This window comes from Equus caballus, chromosome 28 (genome assembly GCF_041296265.1).
Source record: "Equus caballus isolate H_3958 breed thoroughbred chromosome 28, TB-T2T, whole genome shotgun sequence".
Classification (NCBI taxonomy): domain Eukaryota; kingdom Metazoa; phylum Chordata; class Mammalia; order Perissodactyla; family Equidae; genus Equus; species Equus caballus.
The window spans coordinates 51600488-51620250 of record NC_091711.1 but is presented as its reverse complement, the minus strand read 5'-3'; the positions used below and the strand labels follow the sequence as shown (position 1 = coordinate 51620250).

General features: G+C 54.5%; 1 protein-coding gene across 5 annotated transcripts in view; it reads right to left on the bottom strand.

The window, feature by feature from the left end:
• Positions 1 to 19763, bottom strand: part of SHANK3 (SH3 and multiple ankyrin repeat domains 3) — a 51684-nt gene that overhangs the window by 31207 nt on the left and 714 nt on the right. For all 5 annotated transcript variants that reach the window (XM_070254291.1, XM_023631529.2, XM_023631530.2 and 2 more), the window contains exons 2-12: positions 19556 to 19759; positions 18583 to 18654; positions 16533 to 16641; positions 16307 to 16458; positions 16044 to 16211; positions 15763 to 15879; positions 15301 to 15378; positions 14260 to 14326; positions 8068 to 8341; positions 4884 to 5086; positions 3621 to 3734 (exon numbers count right to left, since the gene is read on the bottom strand). In XM_070254291.1, the coding sequence (XP_070110392.1) occupies positions 3621 to 3734; positions 4884 to 5086; positions 8068 to 8341; positions 14260 to 14326; positions 15301 to 15378; positions 15763 to 15879; positions 16044 to 16211; positions 16307 to 16458; positions 16533 to 16641; positions 18583 to 18654; positions 19556 to 19759 (1558 nt within the window). The remainder of the gene's footprint in view (positions 1 to 3620; positions 3735 to 4883; positions 5087 to 8067; positions 8342 to 14259; positions 14327 to 15300; positions 15379 to 15762; positions 15880 to 16043; positions 16212 to 16306; positions 16459 to 16532; positions 16642 to 18582; positions 18655 to 19555; positions 19760 to 19763) is intronic.

Here is a 19763-nt window from a genome sequence, read left to right as displayed (position 1 = left end):
TGGATTGATGAATGGATGGATCAATAGATGGACAGATGGATTGGGTGGGTGGATAGATGGAAGGAGGGGTTGGGGTGGACTGGGTTGACTAGGTGGGTTGAAGGATGAGTAGATGGATGGCAGGATGGGTGGGTAAGTCAGAGGATAGATGGATCTAAGAGTTGATGGAGAACTGGCTGGACAGAAAGAAGAAAGAGTTCCTACTAATATCAGAAGACACAGATGTGAGTACTGGTCCAGATTTCAGGACCCTGCCACTAATTTGTGCGATTCTCAGAAAGTCAACAGGCCCCTTTGAGCCTCTCCTTACAGAATAGGAAAATTCACCTTGGAGGATGCCCTAGGTTCTGATAGCCTGTAATTTTATCACCCTGGCACCCTCCCAGGCACTCATCTGCTCTCTTCTCTCCTCCTCCCACACACTGCTCATCAGGACTGAGACCCTCTGAGGGCACCAGCACCAACCATCCACCATCCTGCCATTCCCAAGGCCAGAGCAGGCCAGGCCTCATCACTGCTCAGGGTAGGGGGCCCAGGGAGGTAGGGGGGGCACAACACCCTTCTCCACATCAACTCAACTTTGGAAATGTTCATGGCACCTGCCTGCAGAAGGACGCCCCCCCACCCCCGCCAAACTCCACAGATCACTAGCGTCCCGTTTTTAGATTTTTGTCAACCAAACAAATTGTGTTTATTACATAACACAAACTCATTTTCCAGTTTTATTAATCAGACACATTAAAACCAGCTGAAGTGAAAACACACAGCATGACCCCCAAGTACTGAAAAGAAAGGGAGGAGGAAGGGAAGGAAAGAGTGGGGAGCCACAGCTTTCTGGTGTCCTACAAACCAACCTCCAGAGCACACAGGGCTTCATGGCACCACTCCCTCACCTCACAGCACAACCCTGCTGCAACTCCTCCCTTCACTCCACCGGCTCCAGACAGGTGCTATGGGAGGCACACTCTCTGTGACCCTGGGCATCAGCATGGCCCACACATGCTGGCGCAGTGTCCCCTCCTTGGCCTCTAAGTCCCTTTCTGTCCCCACTCCAATCTCCAAAACAGATCTTTCTTTGGATCTGGGCCTGTTGGAAGCAGGTTCCTGTTCCTGGGCTGCCCTCTGGCCTCTGGCAGAACTCATCCCCTGGGTCCCAGATCAGAGACAGCCCAGAGTGCCTGGGGGGCCAGGCCTGCAGCTGAGGACAGAGGTTACTCCCACCACCTCCTGGCAGGCAGCCTCTGTAGGCCTCTCTCCCTCTGCCCACTCATGAAACGCTCCCATCTACTCAGGTACCTTCAGACACTCTCCTGGGTGACAAACTCCAGAGCCACCCCTGTCCAGGAGCCATGCAATTGCCCAAGGACCTCCAGCTCCTCCACTGGTTTCGTTGTGTACTCTCCCCTCTCCCTCCATGACTTCAGCCCACCACTGCCCAGCCCCTCTCCACCTCTTCGCTCTGCCCAGCCTGGGCCTCTACCACAACCCTAAACAACCTGCACAATGAAGACAGAGCCCCAGTCTTCTCCTGTGACACTGCCACAAACTTCAGTCCCACTATCCTCGCCCTGGTCCCATGGCCCCCTGATCGGCCTCACGATCCCCACTCCAGCCCTGCCACCCCTCACTGCACACATGGGTTTCACTCAGCCAGAGCCCATAAAGTGTGGCAGCTACAGCAGGGACCCTGCAGCCCACTGCCTATGTCACAGATAAGACTCTGCTCCTTGGGCTGTGGAATCTGCCCTCCTAGAAATGGGCTAACAACAACTGTCCCCACCTCCCAGACCTGCTGGGATGAGCCAGTGAATTCTTATATGCAAAAGTGCTCAAAACCATGCCAGGCACCCTGACACTGCTGGGAGCATGCCAGCTGCCAGCACGTGCAGATCTAGAACACCATGCCATGCTCCGGCAGACAGGATCTGCCCCCACTCGCATCAGCTGACCACCTAGAGGACTCCTGGTCATCCTTCAAGGCTCAGCTCAAACAACGCCTCCACTTCGCAGCCTTCTCTGACTCCTTCAGGCCGACCTAGAGAGCTCCCCTGTTCTCAAGCCTCCATTGCAGCCATACATTAATGCCTCTGTTGTAACTGCTGTGCATGCCTGCTCCTCTCAGGGCAGAGCCAGCCTCTGTGATCCTGGCTCCCGACACAGGGTCAAGCACACGTCAAACATCAAATCAACATTTGCTATTCTTCAAATAACAAGTCGACTCCAGTCCAGACCTCCCTCCCTCCCTCGCCAGCTTCAGACTCAGGGCCAACTGCCCCTGGACCCACACAGTTCTCAAACCAGAACTTTCACTGCCCACCCCATGGGGGAGCACAGGACCCACTCCCACTCAACAGGGCTGGCAGCCCTCTTCTTCTCCTGCCCTCCCCTGTCCAGTTGGCACCATGGCCCAAGCCTCTGAAATCATTCCCATCTGGACATGCCACCCCACCTACCCTCTACAAGCAGATAACAGGGGATCATGTCCCTTCCATGCTATCAACCACCAGGAGAGCTGGTGAGGCAAGGAACGCCAGAATGAAGGAGCAAAGACACCTGCTCAGGAGCTGGTCAGCAGCCACACTCCTGCCTCCCTGGGCCTCTGCCTCACTCCACACGGGGTCCAGGCCACACAGGGGTAGGCTCCCCTTGGGAACTCTTGACCCAGGACAAGGGAGCATAGCAGCCCTGGGCCCAAGCCTTTCAGGTGCAGAGGGAGGGACACATGCACCCTCAATCCAGACATACCACTGGTGACCACTACTGGCCACCACTAGGAGGGGGCTCCCTCATTCCACCAGCTCTCAGAGCCAGAAATAATACTCACAGGTTTGGGGGCCTCCTAGGACCCCTGACTGCTCATTGCAAGGGTATACCCCAGACATGCAGCCAACCCTGGCCTGGGGGCCTCAGAAGGACCAGCTGCTGCTTTCCGTTAGCAGAACCACTTCAGATCCCAACACCCAGAGGGGTCCTTCCTGGAGGCCCAGGCAGTCAGCAGGGTGGGACTGAGGCTGCTCACCAGCCCCAGGAGCTACAGCCTTCGTCCTCACGTCCTCCCTGCAGGCTAAGGATGCAGCCAGCCCCCACCCGCTGCCCTCAGACCATCCTGGCCCTAGGGCACCCACGATAGCCCCTCCAGGCCAACAGGCCTCATTTCCTCTTGGCTGCTCCAGGCCTCCCTGCACTGCCCACCTGGACAATCTGTCTACTTTGGAAAGATGCCTCCTTTCTCATACTGACCTCTTTACTTGTCTGCCAGCTGCACACTCCAAGCACCCAGTATTTGTGTGAGGACCGGGGGTGCGGGGGTCACTAGGAGCCAAGTGTGGGGTCACAGGCAGATGCACATTCATACATGTCCATCCTGAGGGCACATTGTACATGTCTCCACTGATGTGAAGTGTCAGGTTGCATGTACATGTGTTCATAAGTACGTGCAGGGTGTGTGCACACCATGTGTCTCATGTACACCAGTTTGCGCCCACTTCAAACGTGTTTGAGTTCACTCTAGTCTTCCCTCTGTGAATATGTATGTGGATTTAGCTCCAAGCAAGGCCAAAGGAGAGCTGGATGGGACAATGCCCTTCAGGAGACGCATGGGGGACATGGGGGTCACTCACCGTGCCTTGTGTCATACTGTCTCATCTGCACCTCCTCCACGCAGTCGGCCGGGAACCAGCCCGTGCGGCCTTTCACGGTCCCCTCCCAGAAACCGCCCTCCCCAATGCTGAGCACTGGAGGGACAGAAGCCAGACAGGCTATCAGGGCAGGGCAGCTAGGAACCCACCTCTCCCACCACCACCACCACCGCCACATCACCACCACCTCAGGCTCAGCTTCTGCCCACCCACCCTTCACCCTTTCCCTCCTTCTCTTCCTCCCCTTCCTTCATCTTCCTGACTTTTTCTCTGGGAAGATTTTGGGATCCACACAGAAGAGAGAAATGAACAGATGGGCACAGCACAGGATGGGCATGTGGGGGACAGAGACACACACAGATGGACACACTCGCGGGGAGACAGTAGGCAGAGGCAGGGGCCACAATCCTGCACATGCCCTCCCAGCTGACCCCTCTCCTCCCACCTCTTGAACCAACCCCCAGCCTTCTCTGTCACCCACTGGAGGGGTCACTGCCAAGAACTCAGAATCACTGTGCTGTGGCCAGTGGATCAGATCACATGATGGACCAAGGAGGGCTGACCCTCACAACTGTTTCTTCCTCAAGCGCCCATGAACATAGGGCACTCAGGAGGACAGGACCCCAATGATGACAGAGACCCCCATAATGAGAGGAGCTTGTCATGGCACGGAATTCCCCCAGAACACAGGAAGCCCAGTGACAGAAACCCTCATAATACATAGACACCCACATAATTGTCACAGATATCCCCCAGAATTGCACAGGGTCCCCACACATCACAAGGATTTCCAATGAAGAAGTCCCAGTAGTGACACAGGGAATTCGAGGAAGCTCTGTAATGGGATAGGGTCCTTCAAATACACAGAACCCCAATGACACCAGTCCCAGGGCACAGAAATACCCCACGAAGAGAGGAGCATCTACGGTGACACAGGGAACCCATAATGACATAGGATCGAAAGGGGCCCACATGACACAAACCCCATGAAGACAGACACCCCTCCCTGACAAAGAGCCCTCCACAGTGACACAAGGAATCCCCAGAGGCAGATGTGTCCCATAATGACCACAGAGGCTCAGAGTTCCGCGGGATACCCCCAATGACAGAGACCCCCAAAATGGCATCAGCCCCTCCTCGATCGCGGAAAACCCCGACCGCGCACCTCAGAGGGGCACCCGCGAACCCCAGGAGGCCCGCGCACCCCGCTGCGCGCCCCTCGACCCCGCCCCCCGCGCCCCTCACCCTTCACGGCCTCGCCGCGGTGCAGCGGGATCTCGCCCTCGCCCTGCGGGCTGTGCGCCTTCACGGCGATGAACTTGCGGCCGGGGACGGCGCTGTAAAGTTTCCGCTTCGGGCCCCGGGGCGGCGGCGCGGGGGGCGCGGGGGGCGCCGGGCCGGGGCCGGGCGTGGGGCCGGGGCCGCCGGGGCCGCCAGGCCCGCTCGGGCTGTAAACGAACACGTAGGTGACGGACGCGATGCCGGGGGGCAGCGGGCACGCGAAGCCGGCGCCCGGGGCCTCCATGGCGCGCGGCCCGGCCCCGCCGCCGGCCTCACCGCAGCCGCCGCCGCAGCGCCCGCCGCCCGCCCGCCGCCGCCGTCGCCGCCCGCCCGCCCGCCGGGGGCCCGGCCCGGGGCCGCTCCATGGGCCGCGCCGCCGCGCCCGGCCCGCTCCCGCCAGCGCACGAGCCGCGCCCGCTCAGGGCTCCGGGGCCGCGGGGCTGCGCTCCCGGGCGCGCCGGGCTCGCTCCATGCCGCGGCCGCTCCGCGCGCCCCGCCTCCTCGGCCGCGGCTCCTCCCTCTGCGGGCGGCGGTGCGGCCTCCCGCCCGCTCCTCCCGCGGCCCCCACGGTGGGGGGGAAGAGGCCACGGGCGAGGGGGACTGCGGTGCGCGGAGAGCGGGTGAGGAGTCGGGCTGAGGAGGCGGGGAGGAGGGAGGCAGTCGGAGCCGCTCGGCGGGAGCTGGGGAGGGGCCTGGGGCCGCTTCAGACCTCAGAGAAGCGCCTCTCGACCAGAAGGAGCTTCCTCAGTGGGGCCGCCCCCACCCCCGCAACCCCGCTGGGGCCTTGGCCTCCTCACACCCTGACTGTTGCCCTGTGCTGGCCGCTCGAATCACCCTCCAGACCTGTGTCCTATCCTCCAGGACACCTGCCCCTGATGCCCATGCCCACTCCGTGCTGACCACCTTCCCCGGATCACTCCCTCCACCAGAGCACCAAGCCTGCGGCCTGGGTCCTCCACCTTCACCCTGCTCAAAAGCCTGCACTGGCTCCCTAGTACCTGGACAGGCCAGGCCCACATTCTCAGCCAATAGCCAGGCTCTCTGGGGCGTGAGAATTAGCTACACTCTAGTCACATGGTTGGTACCTTCCTTTCCCTCCTCTGGGCGGTTCATGATGCTGTTGCCAACACCTCAACTGTTCTAATCCCACTCACCGGGCCAGTTATTAAGTTACTGTCTCTCAGCTCCAAGCCCACCTTTCTCTGCCCTGCTGTGATGCTGTGCTACCACATTTCCCGGCGGTCAGGGGCTCCATGCCACGCTCTGCCAACAGAGGGCGCCAGAGGGAGCCGATACCTCCCTCCATGCCCCCAACGTCCCAATCACAGCTCAAATGCCACCTTCTCTCCATTGACCAAAGGTGATCTCCCCGCTGGGCCCCTCTCCCTCCCCGTGCACCAAACTTCCTCAGGCCCCTCCTGGTCACTTACCAGGAGGCCCCTTAGCTGGATCACTGCCCACCTAACTGCCTCTTAGCCCTGGGCCCCAGCTGTCAGTGTCCTTCTGAGACCTCTAGGACCCCCCATTATTAGCTCCCCCATCTGGCATCTAGGTATCTACTAATGTTTGTAGGAAAATGATGACAGTAATTCTGCCATGCCCACAGAGCAGTGAGCTAGAGCCCTGAACACGGCAGGTCTTACTTTTGTGTTTCCTGAAAGGATGAATGAATATATACAAAATAAATGAGAGCAGGGCATCCGCAGGAGTGGCCCTTCTACAAAACTGAAACATCCCCAAGTTTGTTCTTTTAGCCATTGGGCCATCCCTTAGAAAATCCATGGGAAATGCAAAAGCTTCAGAGGAGAACTGGGGTGTTTTGGGGCAAGACAGAAGCCTTGGAGTCTGGACAGAGACATGGAGAAACAGAGAAGCCATCACAGATTGAGGCTGCATGAGCAGGGACAACGGCAAAGGAACAAATGGCTTTTATAAGCTCCTGCCACAGCCCAAGCCCTCTCCTGAACACTCAGGCTTACAAAGTTTGGGAATTAGGTCTACCTAGGGCCCAGTTATACTGCTTCCTCGCTCTGTGACTTTGGAGAAGTCACTCCGGACTCTCATCTGTAAAATGGTGCTAATAGGGTACAGCCTCATAGGTGGTCAAGGTTAAGTGAGATGACACACCCAGGATGCCCAGCTATCATCATGAAAACAATGTTGTTTACGTAACTCTTTCATTCAACAATGTCTCCCAAGCACGTTCTATTTGACTGGCTCTGAGGAAACTGTAGGAAGCAAGCAAGACAGTTCCTGCCCTCGAGGTACAGGGAGGAGAGCTGCCTTAACCAGCAGCAGCTGGCCTGTGCTCCGGGCCAGGGCGTCCCAGTAGTGACCCCTTACCTGCCCAGGTTCCAGAAGGCTTCCCAAAGGAAACAACTTGGGTAGAATTAGCCCTACCTTACTGACAAGAAACCCAGGTATAAGGGTTTATAAACCCAGCTGGCCTGTCCAAGACCACAGTCAGCAGATGCAAGGACTGCACTGGACCCCAACTGTCCATCTGCAGAGCCAGTGCCCACCCCTCCACTCCCCACTGCACACACAGAGGACAGTGGGGCTCCAGCCCAGGCGTCCTGCTCTAAGTTCTAAAGATGCCACGTCCCTCGCATGTCCTTGGTTCTCAGGGTCCCAACGTTCATGGTGAGAGGTGAAGAGAAGAAACCATGGAGTCCTGTGGTTATATGTGGCTGAGGGGTTGGGGGAAAGACCAAGACTCTCCCTTGGGGACAGGGCTAGGGGTCATCTGTAGGTTTCAAGCCCTCATGGAAAGGAAGTTGCATTCCCAACCCCTTACCACACAACATTCAACCTGCTGCAGCCCAGCCCTTGCCCCACTCCCTGATACTGCAGGAACCTTTATAAACCACAGATCTGCCCAGACCCTCTCCTCCCAACATGCTCCCTCAGCTGCCCACTGTCCCCAGGGCAAGTCCAGCTCCAAACAGAGGTCAGCATGGGGGAGCCTGCCCAGACCACAGGATCTCAACTTCTTCCGCTCCCCATCCAGGGAGGCCCATCTGGGGGACTGGGAGTCCCCCACCCCAAGCCTCAGCCCATCACTGCCTCCCCGTGCTGGCTCTTCCTGGGTCGGGTCCCACCACCCCACCCACCTAGACCCTGCCAGGGCCTCCCAGCTCTCTCCTACCTGATCTTGCTCTGGCTGCCCCTGCCTGCTGTGGGGCCGCTGATGTCATTCTCTTGGTCACCATCCCGGTCCCGGTCTTTCTCCTCCTGCAGCCGCTGGAGCAGCAGTTGGTGGGGAAGGCTTCGCAGCGAGGGTCCAGGAGAAGCTGCCGGCTGCACCTCACCCTTTAGGTTGATGTCACTGGCTGAGCGCTGCAGAGGTCGAGGGGAGGCCAGGCCACTGGGGCCAGCCAGCCGCCGCCGCTTCGCATAGCTGGGGGTTTCCCTGAAGGGTACTGGGGGAGGGGGGGCACAGGTGAGACTCTGGGCAGCCAAATATGGTGACCAACTTGTCCTGGTTTGCCTGGGCTTTCCAGATTTTAAAAGTAAAATCCCACATCCCAGGAACTGCCTCAATCCCAGGCAAACCATGACAGTTAGCCACTCCATGACTAAAGCGACATCAAGGGCCACATCCCAAACTGCCTCCAACTCTAGCTTCAGGGGTTGAAGCCTGTGCCTCCTGTCAGCCAGATGAGGTCTTGGGATGCTGAGATCTGCTCTTGGAACTGCCCATTTCACAGGCTCCAGGAAAGACAAGAACAGGTTACATGTGACAAGGCTCACCAGACGACTGTTGTATGGGACCATTTGTAATTGACTATAATCAGGGAAATCATAAAAGATGTTCCAGACCAGGGGTTGGCAAACTTCTGTAAAAATCACACAGTAACTATTTCAGGCTTTGTGAGCCATGTAATATCTGTTGCAAGGACTCAACACTGCCACTATAGCACAAAAACAGGCACAAACAATATACAAGCAAATGGATGTGGCTGAGTTCCAATAAAACTTTATTTAAAAAGCAGATGATGATTTAAAAAACATGATCCAACTATATACTAGTTACAAAAGAATCACTTTTGATCCGAAAACACAAGTTAAACCTAAAAGGGTAAAGGAAGATATTTCATGTAAACAGTAACCAAAAGAGAGCTAAGTAGCCATATTAACTTCAGACGAAATGCACTTAAAGATAAAAAGTGTGATAAGAGACAGAGAAGGACATTAAATATTGATAAAACTGTCAATTCAACAAACAGATTCATAATATTAACATATATGCACCAAACAACAGAGCATCAAAATATATGAAACAAACATTGACACATTTGGAGAAACAGTTCTACAATAATATTTAAGATTTCAACACCCCATTTTCAATAATGGATAGAACATCTAGAGAGAAGATCAATAAGGACATAGACAACTTGAACCAATTAGACCTAACAGGTACAGAGAGAGAGAGAACACTCCACAGAACAAAGGCAGAATACATATTATTCTCAAGTGCACATGGAATATTCTCCAGGATTGACCATTTTTTGGGTCACAAAATAAGTCTCAATAAATTTAAAAAGACTGAAATCATACAAGGTATCTTCTCCAATCACAAAGGAATGAAGCTAGAAATCAAAAACAGAAAAAACCTGGAAAACTCTCAAATATGTGAAAATTAACACACTCAAACAACCAATGTGTCAAAATAGAAATCACAAGGAAAATTAGAAAACACTTTGAGAAGATGACAACAAAAATACAACACACCAAAACTTATAGGATGCAGCAAAAGCAATGCTAAGAAGGAAATTTACAGCTGTAAATGTCTACATTAAAAAAGGACAAGGGTCTCAAATCAACAACCTAAGTGCACATGGTAAGGAACTAGAAAAAGAGAAGCAAACCAAAACCAAAGCTAGCAGAAGAAAGGAAATAATAGAGACAGAGAGAAACAAAATAGAAAATAGAAATATAGACAGAATCAATGTGGAACCAAAAGTTGGTTCTTTGAAAATATCAACAAAATTGACAAACTTTTAGCTAGACTGACTAAGAAAAAAAAGGAGACGAGGACCTCAAATACCTAAAAACAGAAATAAAATTTGAGCATTACTACCAATCTTATAGAATCAAAAAGAAATATGAGGGGACAGCCCCGTGGCTGAGAAGTTAAAGTTCCATACGCTCCGCTTCAGTGGCCCATGTTCACGGGTTCAGATCCCGGGCACAGACCTACTCCACTCGTCAGTGATGCTGTGGAGGCATCCCATAAAGCAGAGAAGGAGTGGCACAGACGTTAGCTCAGAGCTAATCTTCCTCAAGCAAAAAGAAAAAAGAGGAAGCTTGGCAACAGATGTTAGCTCAGGGTGAATCTTCCTCACCAACAAAAAAAGAGAGAGAGAAATATGAGAATACAAAGAACAATTGTATGCCAACAAATTAGATAAGCTAGATGAGATCAACAAACTTCCAGAAAAACACAAATTACCAAAACTGGCTCGAGAAGAAATAGAAAATCTAAACAGAACTATAATAAGAGATTGGATCAGTAATCACAAATCTCCCAAGAAAGAAAAGTCCAGCATCAAATGGCATCACTGATGAATTCTACCAAACATTTAAAGAATTAATACTAACCCTTCTCAAACTCTTCCAAAAAACAGAAGAGGAAGAAACATTCCTAACTCATTCTATGAGCAATTAAACAATGAGCAAAGGACTTAACATTTCTCCAAAGAAGATATACAAACGGCCAATAAGCACATGAAAAGATGCTCAACATCATTAGCCACTAGAAAAAATGCAAATCAAAACCACAATGAGATACCACTTCAGACCCATTAGAGGCTACAATCAAAAAAACTAATAACAAGTGTTGACAGAGATTTGAAGAATTTGAAACCCTCCAACATTGTTGGTGGGAATGTAAAATGGTGGAAAACAATTTGGCAGTTCCTCAAAAAGTTCAATATAGAATTATCATATGACCCAGCAACTCCACTCCTAAGTACATACCCAAAATAACTGAAAACAACAGGTATTCAAACAAATACATTTCACACATGTTCATAGCAGCAATATTCACAATAGCCAAAAATGGACACAACCCAAAGTGTCCACTGAAGGATGAATGGATAAACAAAATGTCACATATACAAACAATGGAATATTATTCAGCCATAAAAAGTAATTAAGTAATGATACATCCTACAACATGGACAAAACTTGAAAACATGCTGAGTGAAAGAAACCAAACACCAAGTGTCACATATTGTGTGATTCTATTTATATAAAATATCCAGAATAGGTAAATCCAAACAGATAGAAAGTATGTTAATGGTTGACAGGGGTTGAGAAAGAGGGGAACGAGGACTAACTGCTTAATGTACATGGGGCTTCGTTTTGGGGTGATGAATTCAATAGCGTTGGTTGCACAACCCTGTGAATATACTAAATACCACTGACATTCAGTTTAAAATAGTTAATTCTATGTTATGTGAATTTAATTTTAAATGAAATTTAAATCTTCAATTTTAAAGCCTCAATTTAAAAACAAAAAAAGCAGACTGTAGGCTGGATTTGGCCTGCGGGGCATCGTTTGCCAAACCCTGTTCTAGATTCCTGTTACGCAAAGTGTGGGCCATGGACCAGCAGCCTCGCCTTGGGGCTGGAGATCCTTAGACACGCAGCATCTCCATCTCCAGCTCCACGAGACCCACTGAGTCAGAATCTACATTTAACAAGACCCCTGGTGACTCAAATGCACGTGACTGTGTGAGAAGCACTTCCCTAGGGCACTCATCAAAAGCACGGTGGGGCAGTTCCATGGATGTGTGCTTGAAAGTGTGTGCGTAAGAGAGGGTGGGAGAGAATGTGGACCCAAAGGTGGCCTAAGGCGACAGACGCAAGGGAGCAGAGGCAGCTGCTCCAGGCCAGCATCCTTGCTTCAAGAGGCTTTGAGGTGTCCTGTGCCCTGAAGGGTAACAGGTTCCTAGCCTACCAGACCGCCCCGGTAGGCTCCTTCCCTGAGGAGGAGGAAGGAGGACAGATGGGCAGAGCCTCCCTCCAGCTCCTCTGTTCCAGGCCCTACCCAGGGTCCCTGAGCTGGAGTGGGGCATGGGAATTGTGACTGTCACTGAGGGAGTGTCCTTGAAGTGAATGGGTGCAGAGGGAGTGGGGGTGACAAGGACAGAACCATGGATTGCCCAGATCTGAAGACAGGCTCTACCATCAACCCCCTCTGTGCCTCAGTTTCCTCCTCTGAAAAAAGGGACTAATAATGATCACTTGGGGGGTTGTAGAGAGGGTGAATTAAGATAACAAAGCTTATAGTAAATATTCATGAATACATTACCCTGTAGCTCAGGGACATCTGACTGTGTCATCTGAGTGTATGTGTGACACCTGAGCAAGTAAGAGTGAATGGCTAGCAGAGCCAATGACCACATTGGGACTAATGACTATGAATGCCCACGCTCTACCTTGGCTCAGTGCCGGCATGCCTAACACCTACCAGGTAAGGACACTCTGGGTCAGCCAGACAGTAAGTCACAATAATGGCGACCCCAGGAGTGCAAGCCTCTCTGTCCACATCATAAGATGAAGGGCAGCTGGGGCCTTCCCACCTCTCGGCCTCCCTGCGATCAGCTGGACCAAGGCCACCTGCCAGAGTCCAGACCCACAGAATCAAATCCCACATGAGGTTAGAGGTGGGAAGGGGATGCAAATAACCATAAAAGACCATATTTTACTAAAGAGAAACTGAGGCATGGAGGTCCTAAGCAGCTTTCCCATGGTTAGACAATCAGCAGAAAAGAGGACCCCGCACGTCCACAAACCAGGGTTCTCCCAGGCTAACGACCAAAACCCCTACCAGCCCCAACCAGACCATAACTGGAGCCCTTGTTCTGTCTCTTGCCCCTAATTCAAACCCAAACCTTATCACAGTTCTCTCCCCACCAGAACCTGGATCCCCATCCTACACCACTCCATCAGCTCAGTCATTTACTCAACATGAGTCTCTGATGCTGGCTGTACTCCAGCTGCTGCTATTTGAGGGTCTGCCCATACCCAGGAAAGTCTATCAACTATCATGGTCTCCTGACCCTACTAGAGATGTGAGGGCCTCATAACCAAGCCTTACTGAGGGGAGGTCTGTTCAGGGGAGACTCTATAGAGCAAGTGTCCTTAAACATGAACTTGACCTCAATCTCAACCCCAGTTGAAAATTCAGCCCCAGCCCTCATCGAAACCTCACATTAGAACCAAGAAGGATTCTGACCTAAGACCAGCAGTAACCCTCTGCTGTCCATTGTCACTTTAAACATTTTTAAAACGAGGATATTGCACTCAAGGCAGAAAGGGGAGACTGGGAGTCTGTGTTCCAGAGAGAGACATGGGCAGAAAAGCCTGGTCCACCCAGGACACAGAGGAAGCTGAGAAGGGAGCCCCTATGTGGCCAGGGGGCTGGAGGGGGTGGCCTTTGGCCAGAAAATACTCTTTCCAGGAGGGGAGACCCATCTTCTTCCACAGCCCCAGCCCTGCAACACAGGGGAGGGATGGCAGGATCCCCAGGACAGGTCCCAGACCAGCCCCAGTGACATGGGAGTGGGTGACGACCTCACTGAGGTCAAAGTGATGGCTGGCCCATCCTCCTGCCTGGGCTGGATGGCATCTCCTGGTTTTCCTGCTGGGACCATGAACCACATGCATACCCAGCCCCCTTGACGCACTGGCTTCCAAGAGCTCAGAGCTCCTACCCTGAGTGTAGCTGCCACCCTCTTCCATTTGCATTCCTCACTGTGTTTTGCTTTCTTCACATGTACATTTACATGATCTTGTCATATTGAGATACATTATGGGCCACTTAAACTAGTTCTTGTTTCAGGCTAGAGTGAAACGCTGAGAGTCAGTGGCTAAGATCCACTGCCCCATGTTGCCTGCTGGCTCTTCATGCGACCTAATGGGAAATTAACCTTAACCCTAACTTAAACTCCATTCTCAAACTAAGTTGATCCCTAAACTCAGCACCAGCACCAACCCACAGCCCTAACCTAATCATGCCCTTGACCCTGACCCTAATCTAACCACGCCCTTGATGCTAATCCTGACCCTAACCTTACATGCCCTTGACCCCGACCCTGACCCTTTGTCTACTCTACACAAGCCCTTCCCTTGGCACATTCCCCTACCTGCAAGGGCCACTAATGGACCACTGACCAACAGAGTACAGAAGGAGTGAGAGCTGCAGGAAGAGGCTAAGGGCGGGGGGTGGGGTGGGGGGGCAGTGCTCCCTTATATCACCCCACTGGCCATTGGGCCCTGACAACCCCAAAATCCAGAATCCACAGGGACTAGGGTGGGCAGAACTCACCAACATCTGACTCTTTGTGGGTCTTGATGACCTCAGCAAGCTCAAAGTTCCCTGCGATGATGGCCACCTGTAGGATGGGAGGGGTAGGAAGGGGAGGCTCAGTGGCACCAACTCAATACCCCTGGCCCCTGGTGGCTCCTTCTCGGGCTCCTCTGTGGGGTCGTCCTTGGTTGGGGGCCCCAGGCTCAGACCCTGGCCCCTGTCTAACCCACCACCCCAGTCTGCCTGGGACTGAGGGGTTTCCTGTGACATGTGACTTTCAGAGGTAAAACAGGGACAGTTTTGGGCAAATTAGGGCATGCTGGTCACCTTATCTATTCTCTTAACGGTCCCTCCACAAACACCATCTTTCCCATCTCAGTCGTGGCCCACTGCTGCCTCACACCCGTCAGTCTCCTTCTTCCCGCCCCTCGTCCCTGCATCCAGTCATCCCACAGGCCCTTCCAGCTGTGCTCAAACCCACCGGGCCCTCAACTGCTGCCCCACCCCTGACTGGACAATTGCCATGGCCTGACCTATTCTCCCCACATCCCCTCAGAGACCTCTGAAGGCCCTTGCTCCCAAAGAGAACAGAGTCCCAGCGCCCTCCGTGCGGTGCGCCCCCACAAACTCTAGGCTACACAGAGACCTGTCTACCTGGTCATTCCAGTGCCAAGAACCAACATCAGCCAGAAAAAGGGCTCAGAAACATCACCTAAATTAAATCAGGGGCTGGAACTACCCCTCTAGCCCTTGGTTTGGCCTCTGCACCCCGCCTGTTTCTGGCAGGTCAGGCCCACACCTGGTCCCCTGCCCCAGAGCCCTCTGACCCTCCTCTCTCCCTGGAAGGGAGATGGAAGGAATCTTCCACAGGGAACACACATCCCCTAGCCAGGCACTGCACTGGCCCACCCACTTCCTCTACTTCACCCTGGGGCAGTCCTGGGGTAAGAGCTCCCTTATGCCTTACAGGGGAAGAACCAAGGTCAGAGATGTCAAGTCACACAGAGGCAAACAGACACCCTCAGGCCAGCCTCATGCTTCTGTAAACCACTCTTGTACCTGGAAAGCTGTCTGGCTGTTGTAATTGCGGACATCCTTGTTGGCTCCACGGAAAAGCAGGACACGAGCACAGCTCTCCTGTTGGGACAGTCAAAGTAGGGGTCACAACTGGTCAGCTGGAGGAGCAGAGGCAGGACAGAACAGCACGTGCAAACACGGGGGTGCAGGGCACACACACCCACATCTCTGTGTTCAGCACAGGGGCAAGCAGGTCAGGTTTCCACACACAGGGCCCACCCAGCCCAGAAGGCCCAGATGCACACAATTCACACCTGATTGTTCAGAACACGCATGTGACACGTGTTCAGGGATGAGACATGCACGTGTAGGCCTACAAGGCCACAGCTCACTGCAGGACACAAAACACACACTCGTGGAGTGACACACAGGGTCGGACACATGTACACATGCGGTCACTGCACAGGGTCAGCTGTGTGCACACGTGTGCAGGCGCAGTCACACCTGGTTGTAGAGGGCACAGATGTGCAGAGCTGTGTTCCCCGAGGCGTTCTGAGCCCCCATGTCGGCTCCATAGAACAACAGGTGTTCCAGGTGCTGCACATGCCCGAAGCGGCAGGCCTGGGGAGGAGGGAGGTCCTGCTGGTCCCAGACAGAGCCCGGACCCCAATCCTACAGGTGGAGCCCAGAAGCCGCCCACCCCACCCCTGACAGAGCCCAGGACCTCACCCATTCCCGCCCCCAAACAGAGGCTGGGCCTCCTCACCCTCATGCTCCCTGCCCACCTGGTGGATCTCCTGCCAGCCGTTCTCGTCAGTGGTCCCCAGCCGAGCATGGTCGTGGAGGAGCAGCTCACAGCAGAGGGCATCCCCGCCCCCCAGCGCACTGTGGTACAAGGGCGTCAGGCCACGGCTGTCCTTGTAGTCAGGTGAAGCGCCCAGGTCCAGCAGGGTCTGAGGGCGAGGAGCCTCAGCATCCAGGCTGGGCCCAGCTTCCTCCCCCTCCTGGGCCACCCGACCCTCCAGGCCAGGGCCCCACCCACTCTGACCGTCAAAGCTGCCGCATTCCGCTGGCGCGTGGCACAGTGCACAGCAGTGAGCCCATCGCGAGTGCGGAAGTCCAGGTGAGCACCACCATTCCTCAGCACCTTCAGCAGGTCCGTGGCGTTTTCCAGCTGCGCCGCAAGGCTCAAAGGACACTCTGGGTTCAAGGGACAGATAAAGGTTATGATCCCAGCCACTCCAGGGCCATACTCTTCCTGCTCTGCTGCTCACCTCCTGAGTCAGGATCGTGGAAATTGGGGTCCAGCCCCTTGTCCAGCAGGCGGGCCACCTTGTCCGTGCTGTGCAGCTGGACGTAGTCCATGAACTTCTTCAGGTTCGCCTGGAACATCCAGCCATCCTGGTCAGCCCTGACCACAGCCACTGTCATCTGACCATTACCCACCTTCCAACAGCAAGCCTGAGGCCACCTGTGGGGCATCTACCGCCCCATCCTCTCGGTCTGACCTGTCACCCTACACCATGACCTTGTTACCCCACTCACATCACCCTAAGCCCTGCACTCCCACTGTGGCCCCGATCCCAGCTCAACTGGGCCCATATGCTGCTTGAAGTCCTTGCCTACATTCCAAGCCCACCAGGACTGTCGGCCTGGGCCCAGCCAGTCCCTCATGAAGGCCAGGCTGCCCTGATCCTGCCCCTGAGCAAGTTCCCTGCCACAGACTCAGCTGCTGCCCCAGCTCCTCCCTCACCCTGGGACCTCAATCTGCCCAGCCTGGAAGAGCCCAACCCACCAGGCAGGAGCCAGCCCCATGGCAGCCACATCCTCATCACTCCCAAGGTAGCCTGTTCCTTCTCTGGCTCATCTTCCTCATGAGCTCACCCCATGGCAGATCCACACTTCGGGGATCTTCCCCATTTCTGGGGGGCCCCTCCTGTGACAGGACTTTGACTGCCTCTATTCATCCACCCAATCATGTACCAGTTCACTCAGCAAAGCCTCACCAAGCCCTGCTGGTGCTACAGATGCTGTGTGCACAGGCAAGCTGTCCTGGACAGCGGTTCAGGCCTTCTAGAAACACTCAAAGCACATCAGAAATGGGAGAGGGAACCATGGGGACTGTGCCACAGGAGATGGCCTCCTCAGGTGGGTCAAGATAATGAAACAAGAGAAAGGGTGCTCGTGACTGAATGGAGAGACCTCAGCCAGAACCAGAGCGGACAGTGTGATGGCGGGGGCTGGCCAGTGCCCAGGCAGGCAGAAAAAGGGGGCTGTGGTAATGAGTTGAAACTCATCCTAAAAACAAGTGGGACTCACTGAAGGTCAAGGGTCATCAGTGTTTTGTGGGTCACTGAGGACAATTTTGGAGGAGATATAACCATGGGAGGAACCCAGGGTGACAGGTCACACCAGGGCCAGTGCAGGGAGGGGGATCCTTTCCACAACAGCCTCTGCCCAGCCAGAGAGTCATGGCTGCTGACCACCACGTGCCTCGGGGCAGGCCAGAAGTCTGGCACGGAGGCTCTGGGGTCACAGAGGTATCACTGGGTCACAGGGGTGACAGTGCTTGGATGTCTCTCCTAGGCTTCAGAGAATGTGTCAGTGGCTGTCAACAAAGTATCCAGCAAGCAAATGTCCACTGGCCCATGGGAACCTGGGGAGGGAGCTCAGGGAATCTGCCATGGGGAGGGGCCGTGGCACCCACCCTGTCCCTCTTACATTCAGAGAAGGCAGTGAGGCACCCCCCAAAGAGCATTTGGGGTCAGGCCCACCTAGCAATGATGCCAGCAGTAAAGACCTCACAGGTGTGCCTAGGTACAGGGCCCCAGAGTTAGATCTGGGTTCAGTCTCAGCTTCACTGGCTGCACAGCTGTGAGTAAGTCACTTAACTTCTCTGGGACTCAGTATCTTTATCTGTGAAACAGGATAATAACACTCCCTCCCAGGGGAAAATCAACAAGACACCTAATTATGACAGCCCAGCACTGGGTGGCCACTAAGTACTGGGCTCCCTGTGCCCCAGCTTTGCCCAGCTCCCCCAGCATCAGATGCCTGTTCACTTCTCTCCCACCCAGGTTCTCACCAAGACACCCCCTACGCCAGGGGCCCACTGCAGGGTCAGCAAGAGTCTCATCTGACTGGAAGCCCATCCCCAGACTGCCCACCCTGGAGCCATGGTGCCAGAGTCTACACCCAGCCCTCATTTTTAAAGGACATTTTTGACATCACAAAACCCAGTAAAGGCTGGGGCAGAGGAATGCCGGCCATGGGGGACAGGAGGAGGAGGGTTCTGGAGCCCCCTCCCTGTGGCTGCCTCCTTACCTTTGTGTGAAGCTTTGCAAACTGCTTATCATCAATGAGATTCTGGGCATAAACTCGTCTCTTGTACCGAAACTGCTCAGGTAAAGAAAAGGTGGAGAAAAGGCATCCACTGGGCTGAGTGAGTGAATGCATGCTCAAAACCGAGTCCTGCTTACTCCTGCAGTTTAGGCCTCACAGTGCTCACTCGCCCTAGACAACAAAACCTGCCTCCCTGCAGCCATACACATCCCATACATACCACTGTGGACACAGATCCAACACCAAGCCCAGATGTGACGCGTGCCCAGCTGTCCTGCAGCCAGCAATGCCCTTTCCATCTCATTCCTATCCCCAGGATTCCCTGGAAAATCCCACTCCTCTTCCAGGGTTACCCTCCTAGACACCCCCTCTCTGAGCAGAACTGACCATACTTCCCTGTGCCACCGTGGAGGCCAAGCCCACTTTGAGCTCACTGACCACAATGCTTGTTTCAATGCCCACTGCGCTTGCCACCCCCAACACTATGAGTCTGTGTCCCCATGCCTGACAGGGCACTTGACAGCGTTACATCATGAATGGGGTGAGCAAACGAAGACAGGTCTGCCTTCAGATCTCACCGCCGGGAGGGGGACAGACGTGCACACAGATCACGGGCTGGCTTACTCCCCACATCACTCTGGGCACTCACTCCTGCTCACACCCCTCCCCGCAGAACGACGCGCAGTGCTCCCACCACACATGCTGCACACAGCACACTGCACACCACACACGGCTCGCGGCGCGCACTGCACGCCGCTCACACCTCGCAAGCTACACACACTGTACGCATCGCTCACTGCACTCGCCGCACACAGGCCCCATCGCTTCCACACTAACTCCTCCCGTCCGTGCTCCTCACCGCCGTGCCCTTCACGGCTCCTGTCACGGAGCTTGGTGGTCGCGCCCCGCGCGCTCTCCTCCCGCCCCGGCCGCGCGCCCCCGGCCCGCCGCTCACCTCCAGGTAGGGCAGGGGCGTGTCCAGGTTGGGCGGGTACTCCCGCAGGAGCCGCTCCTCGTCCAAGAACTTGCCGGCGCGGCCCCGGGAGGGCGGCTGGAAAAGCCCGTAGTTGAGCGCGTCCTGGAGGCTGTGGTTGAGGGCGCAGAGCACGCGCTGCTTGGCGGCCCACACGGGCGCGCCCGGATCCAGGCGCAGGCACTTCTAC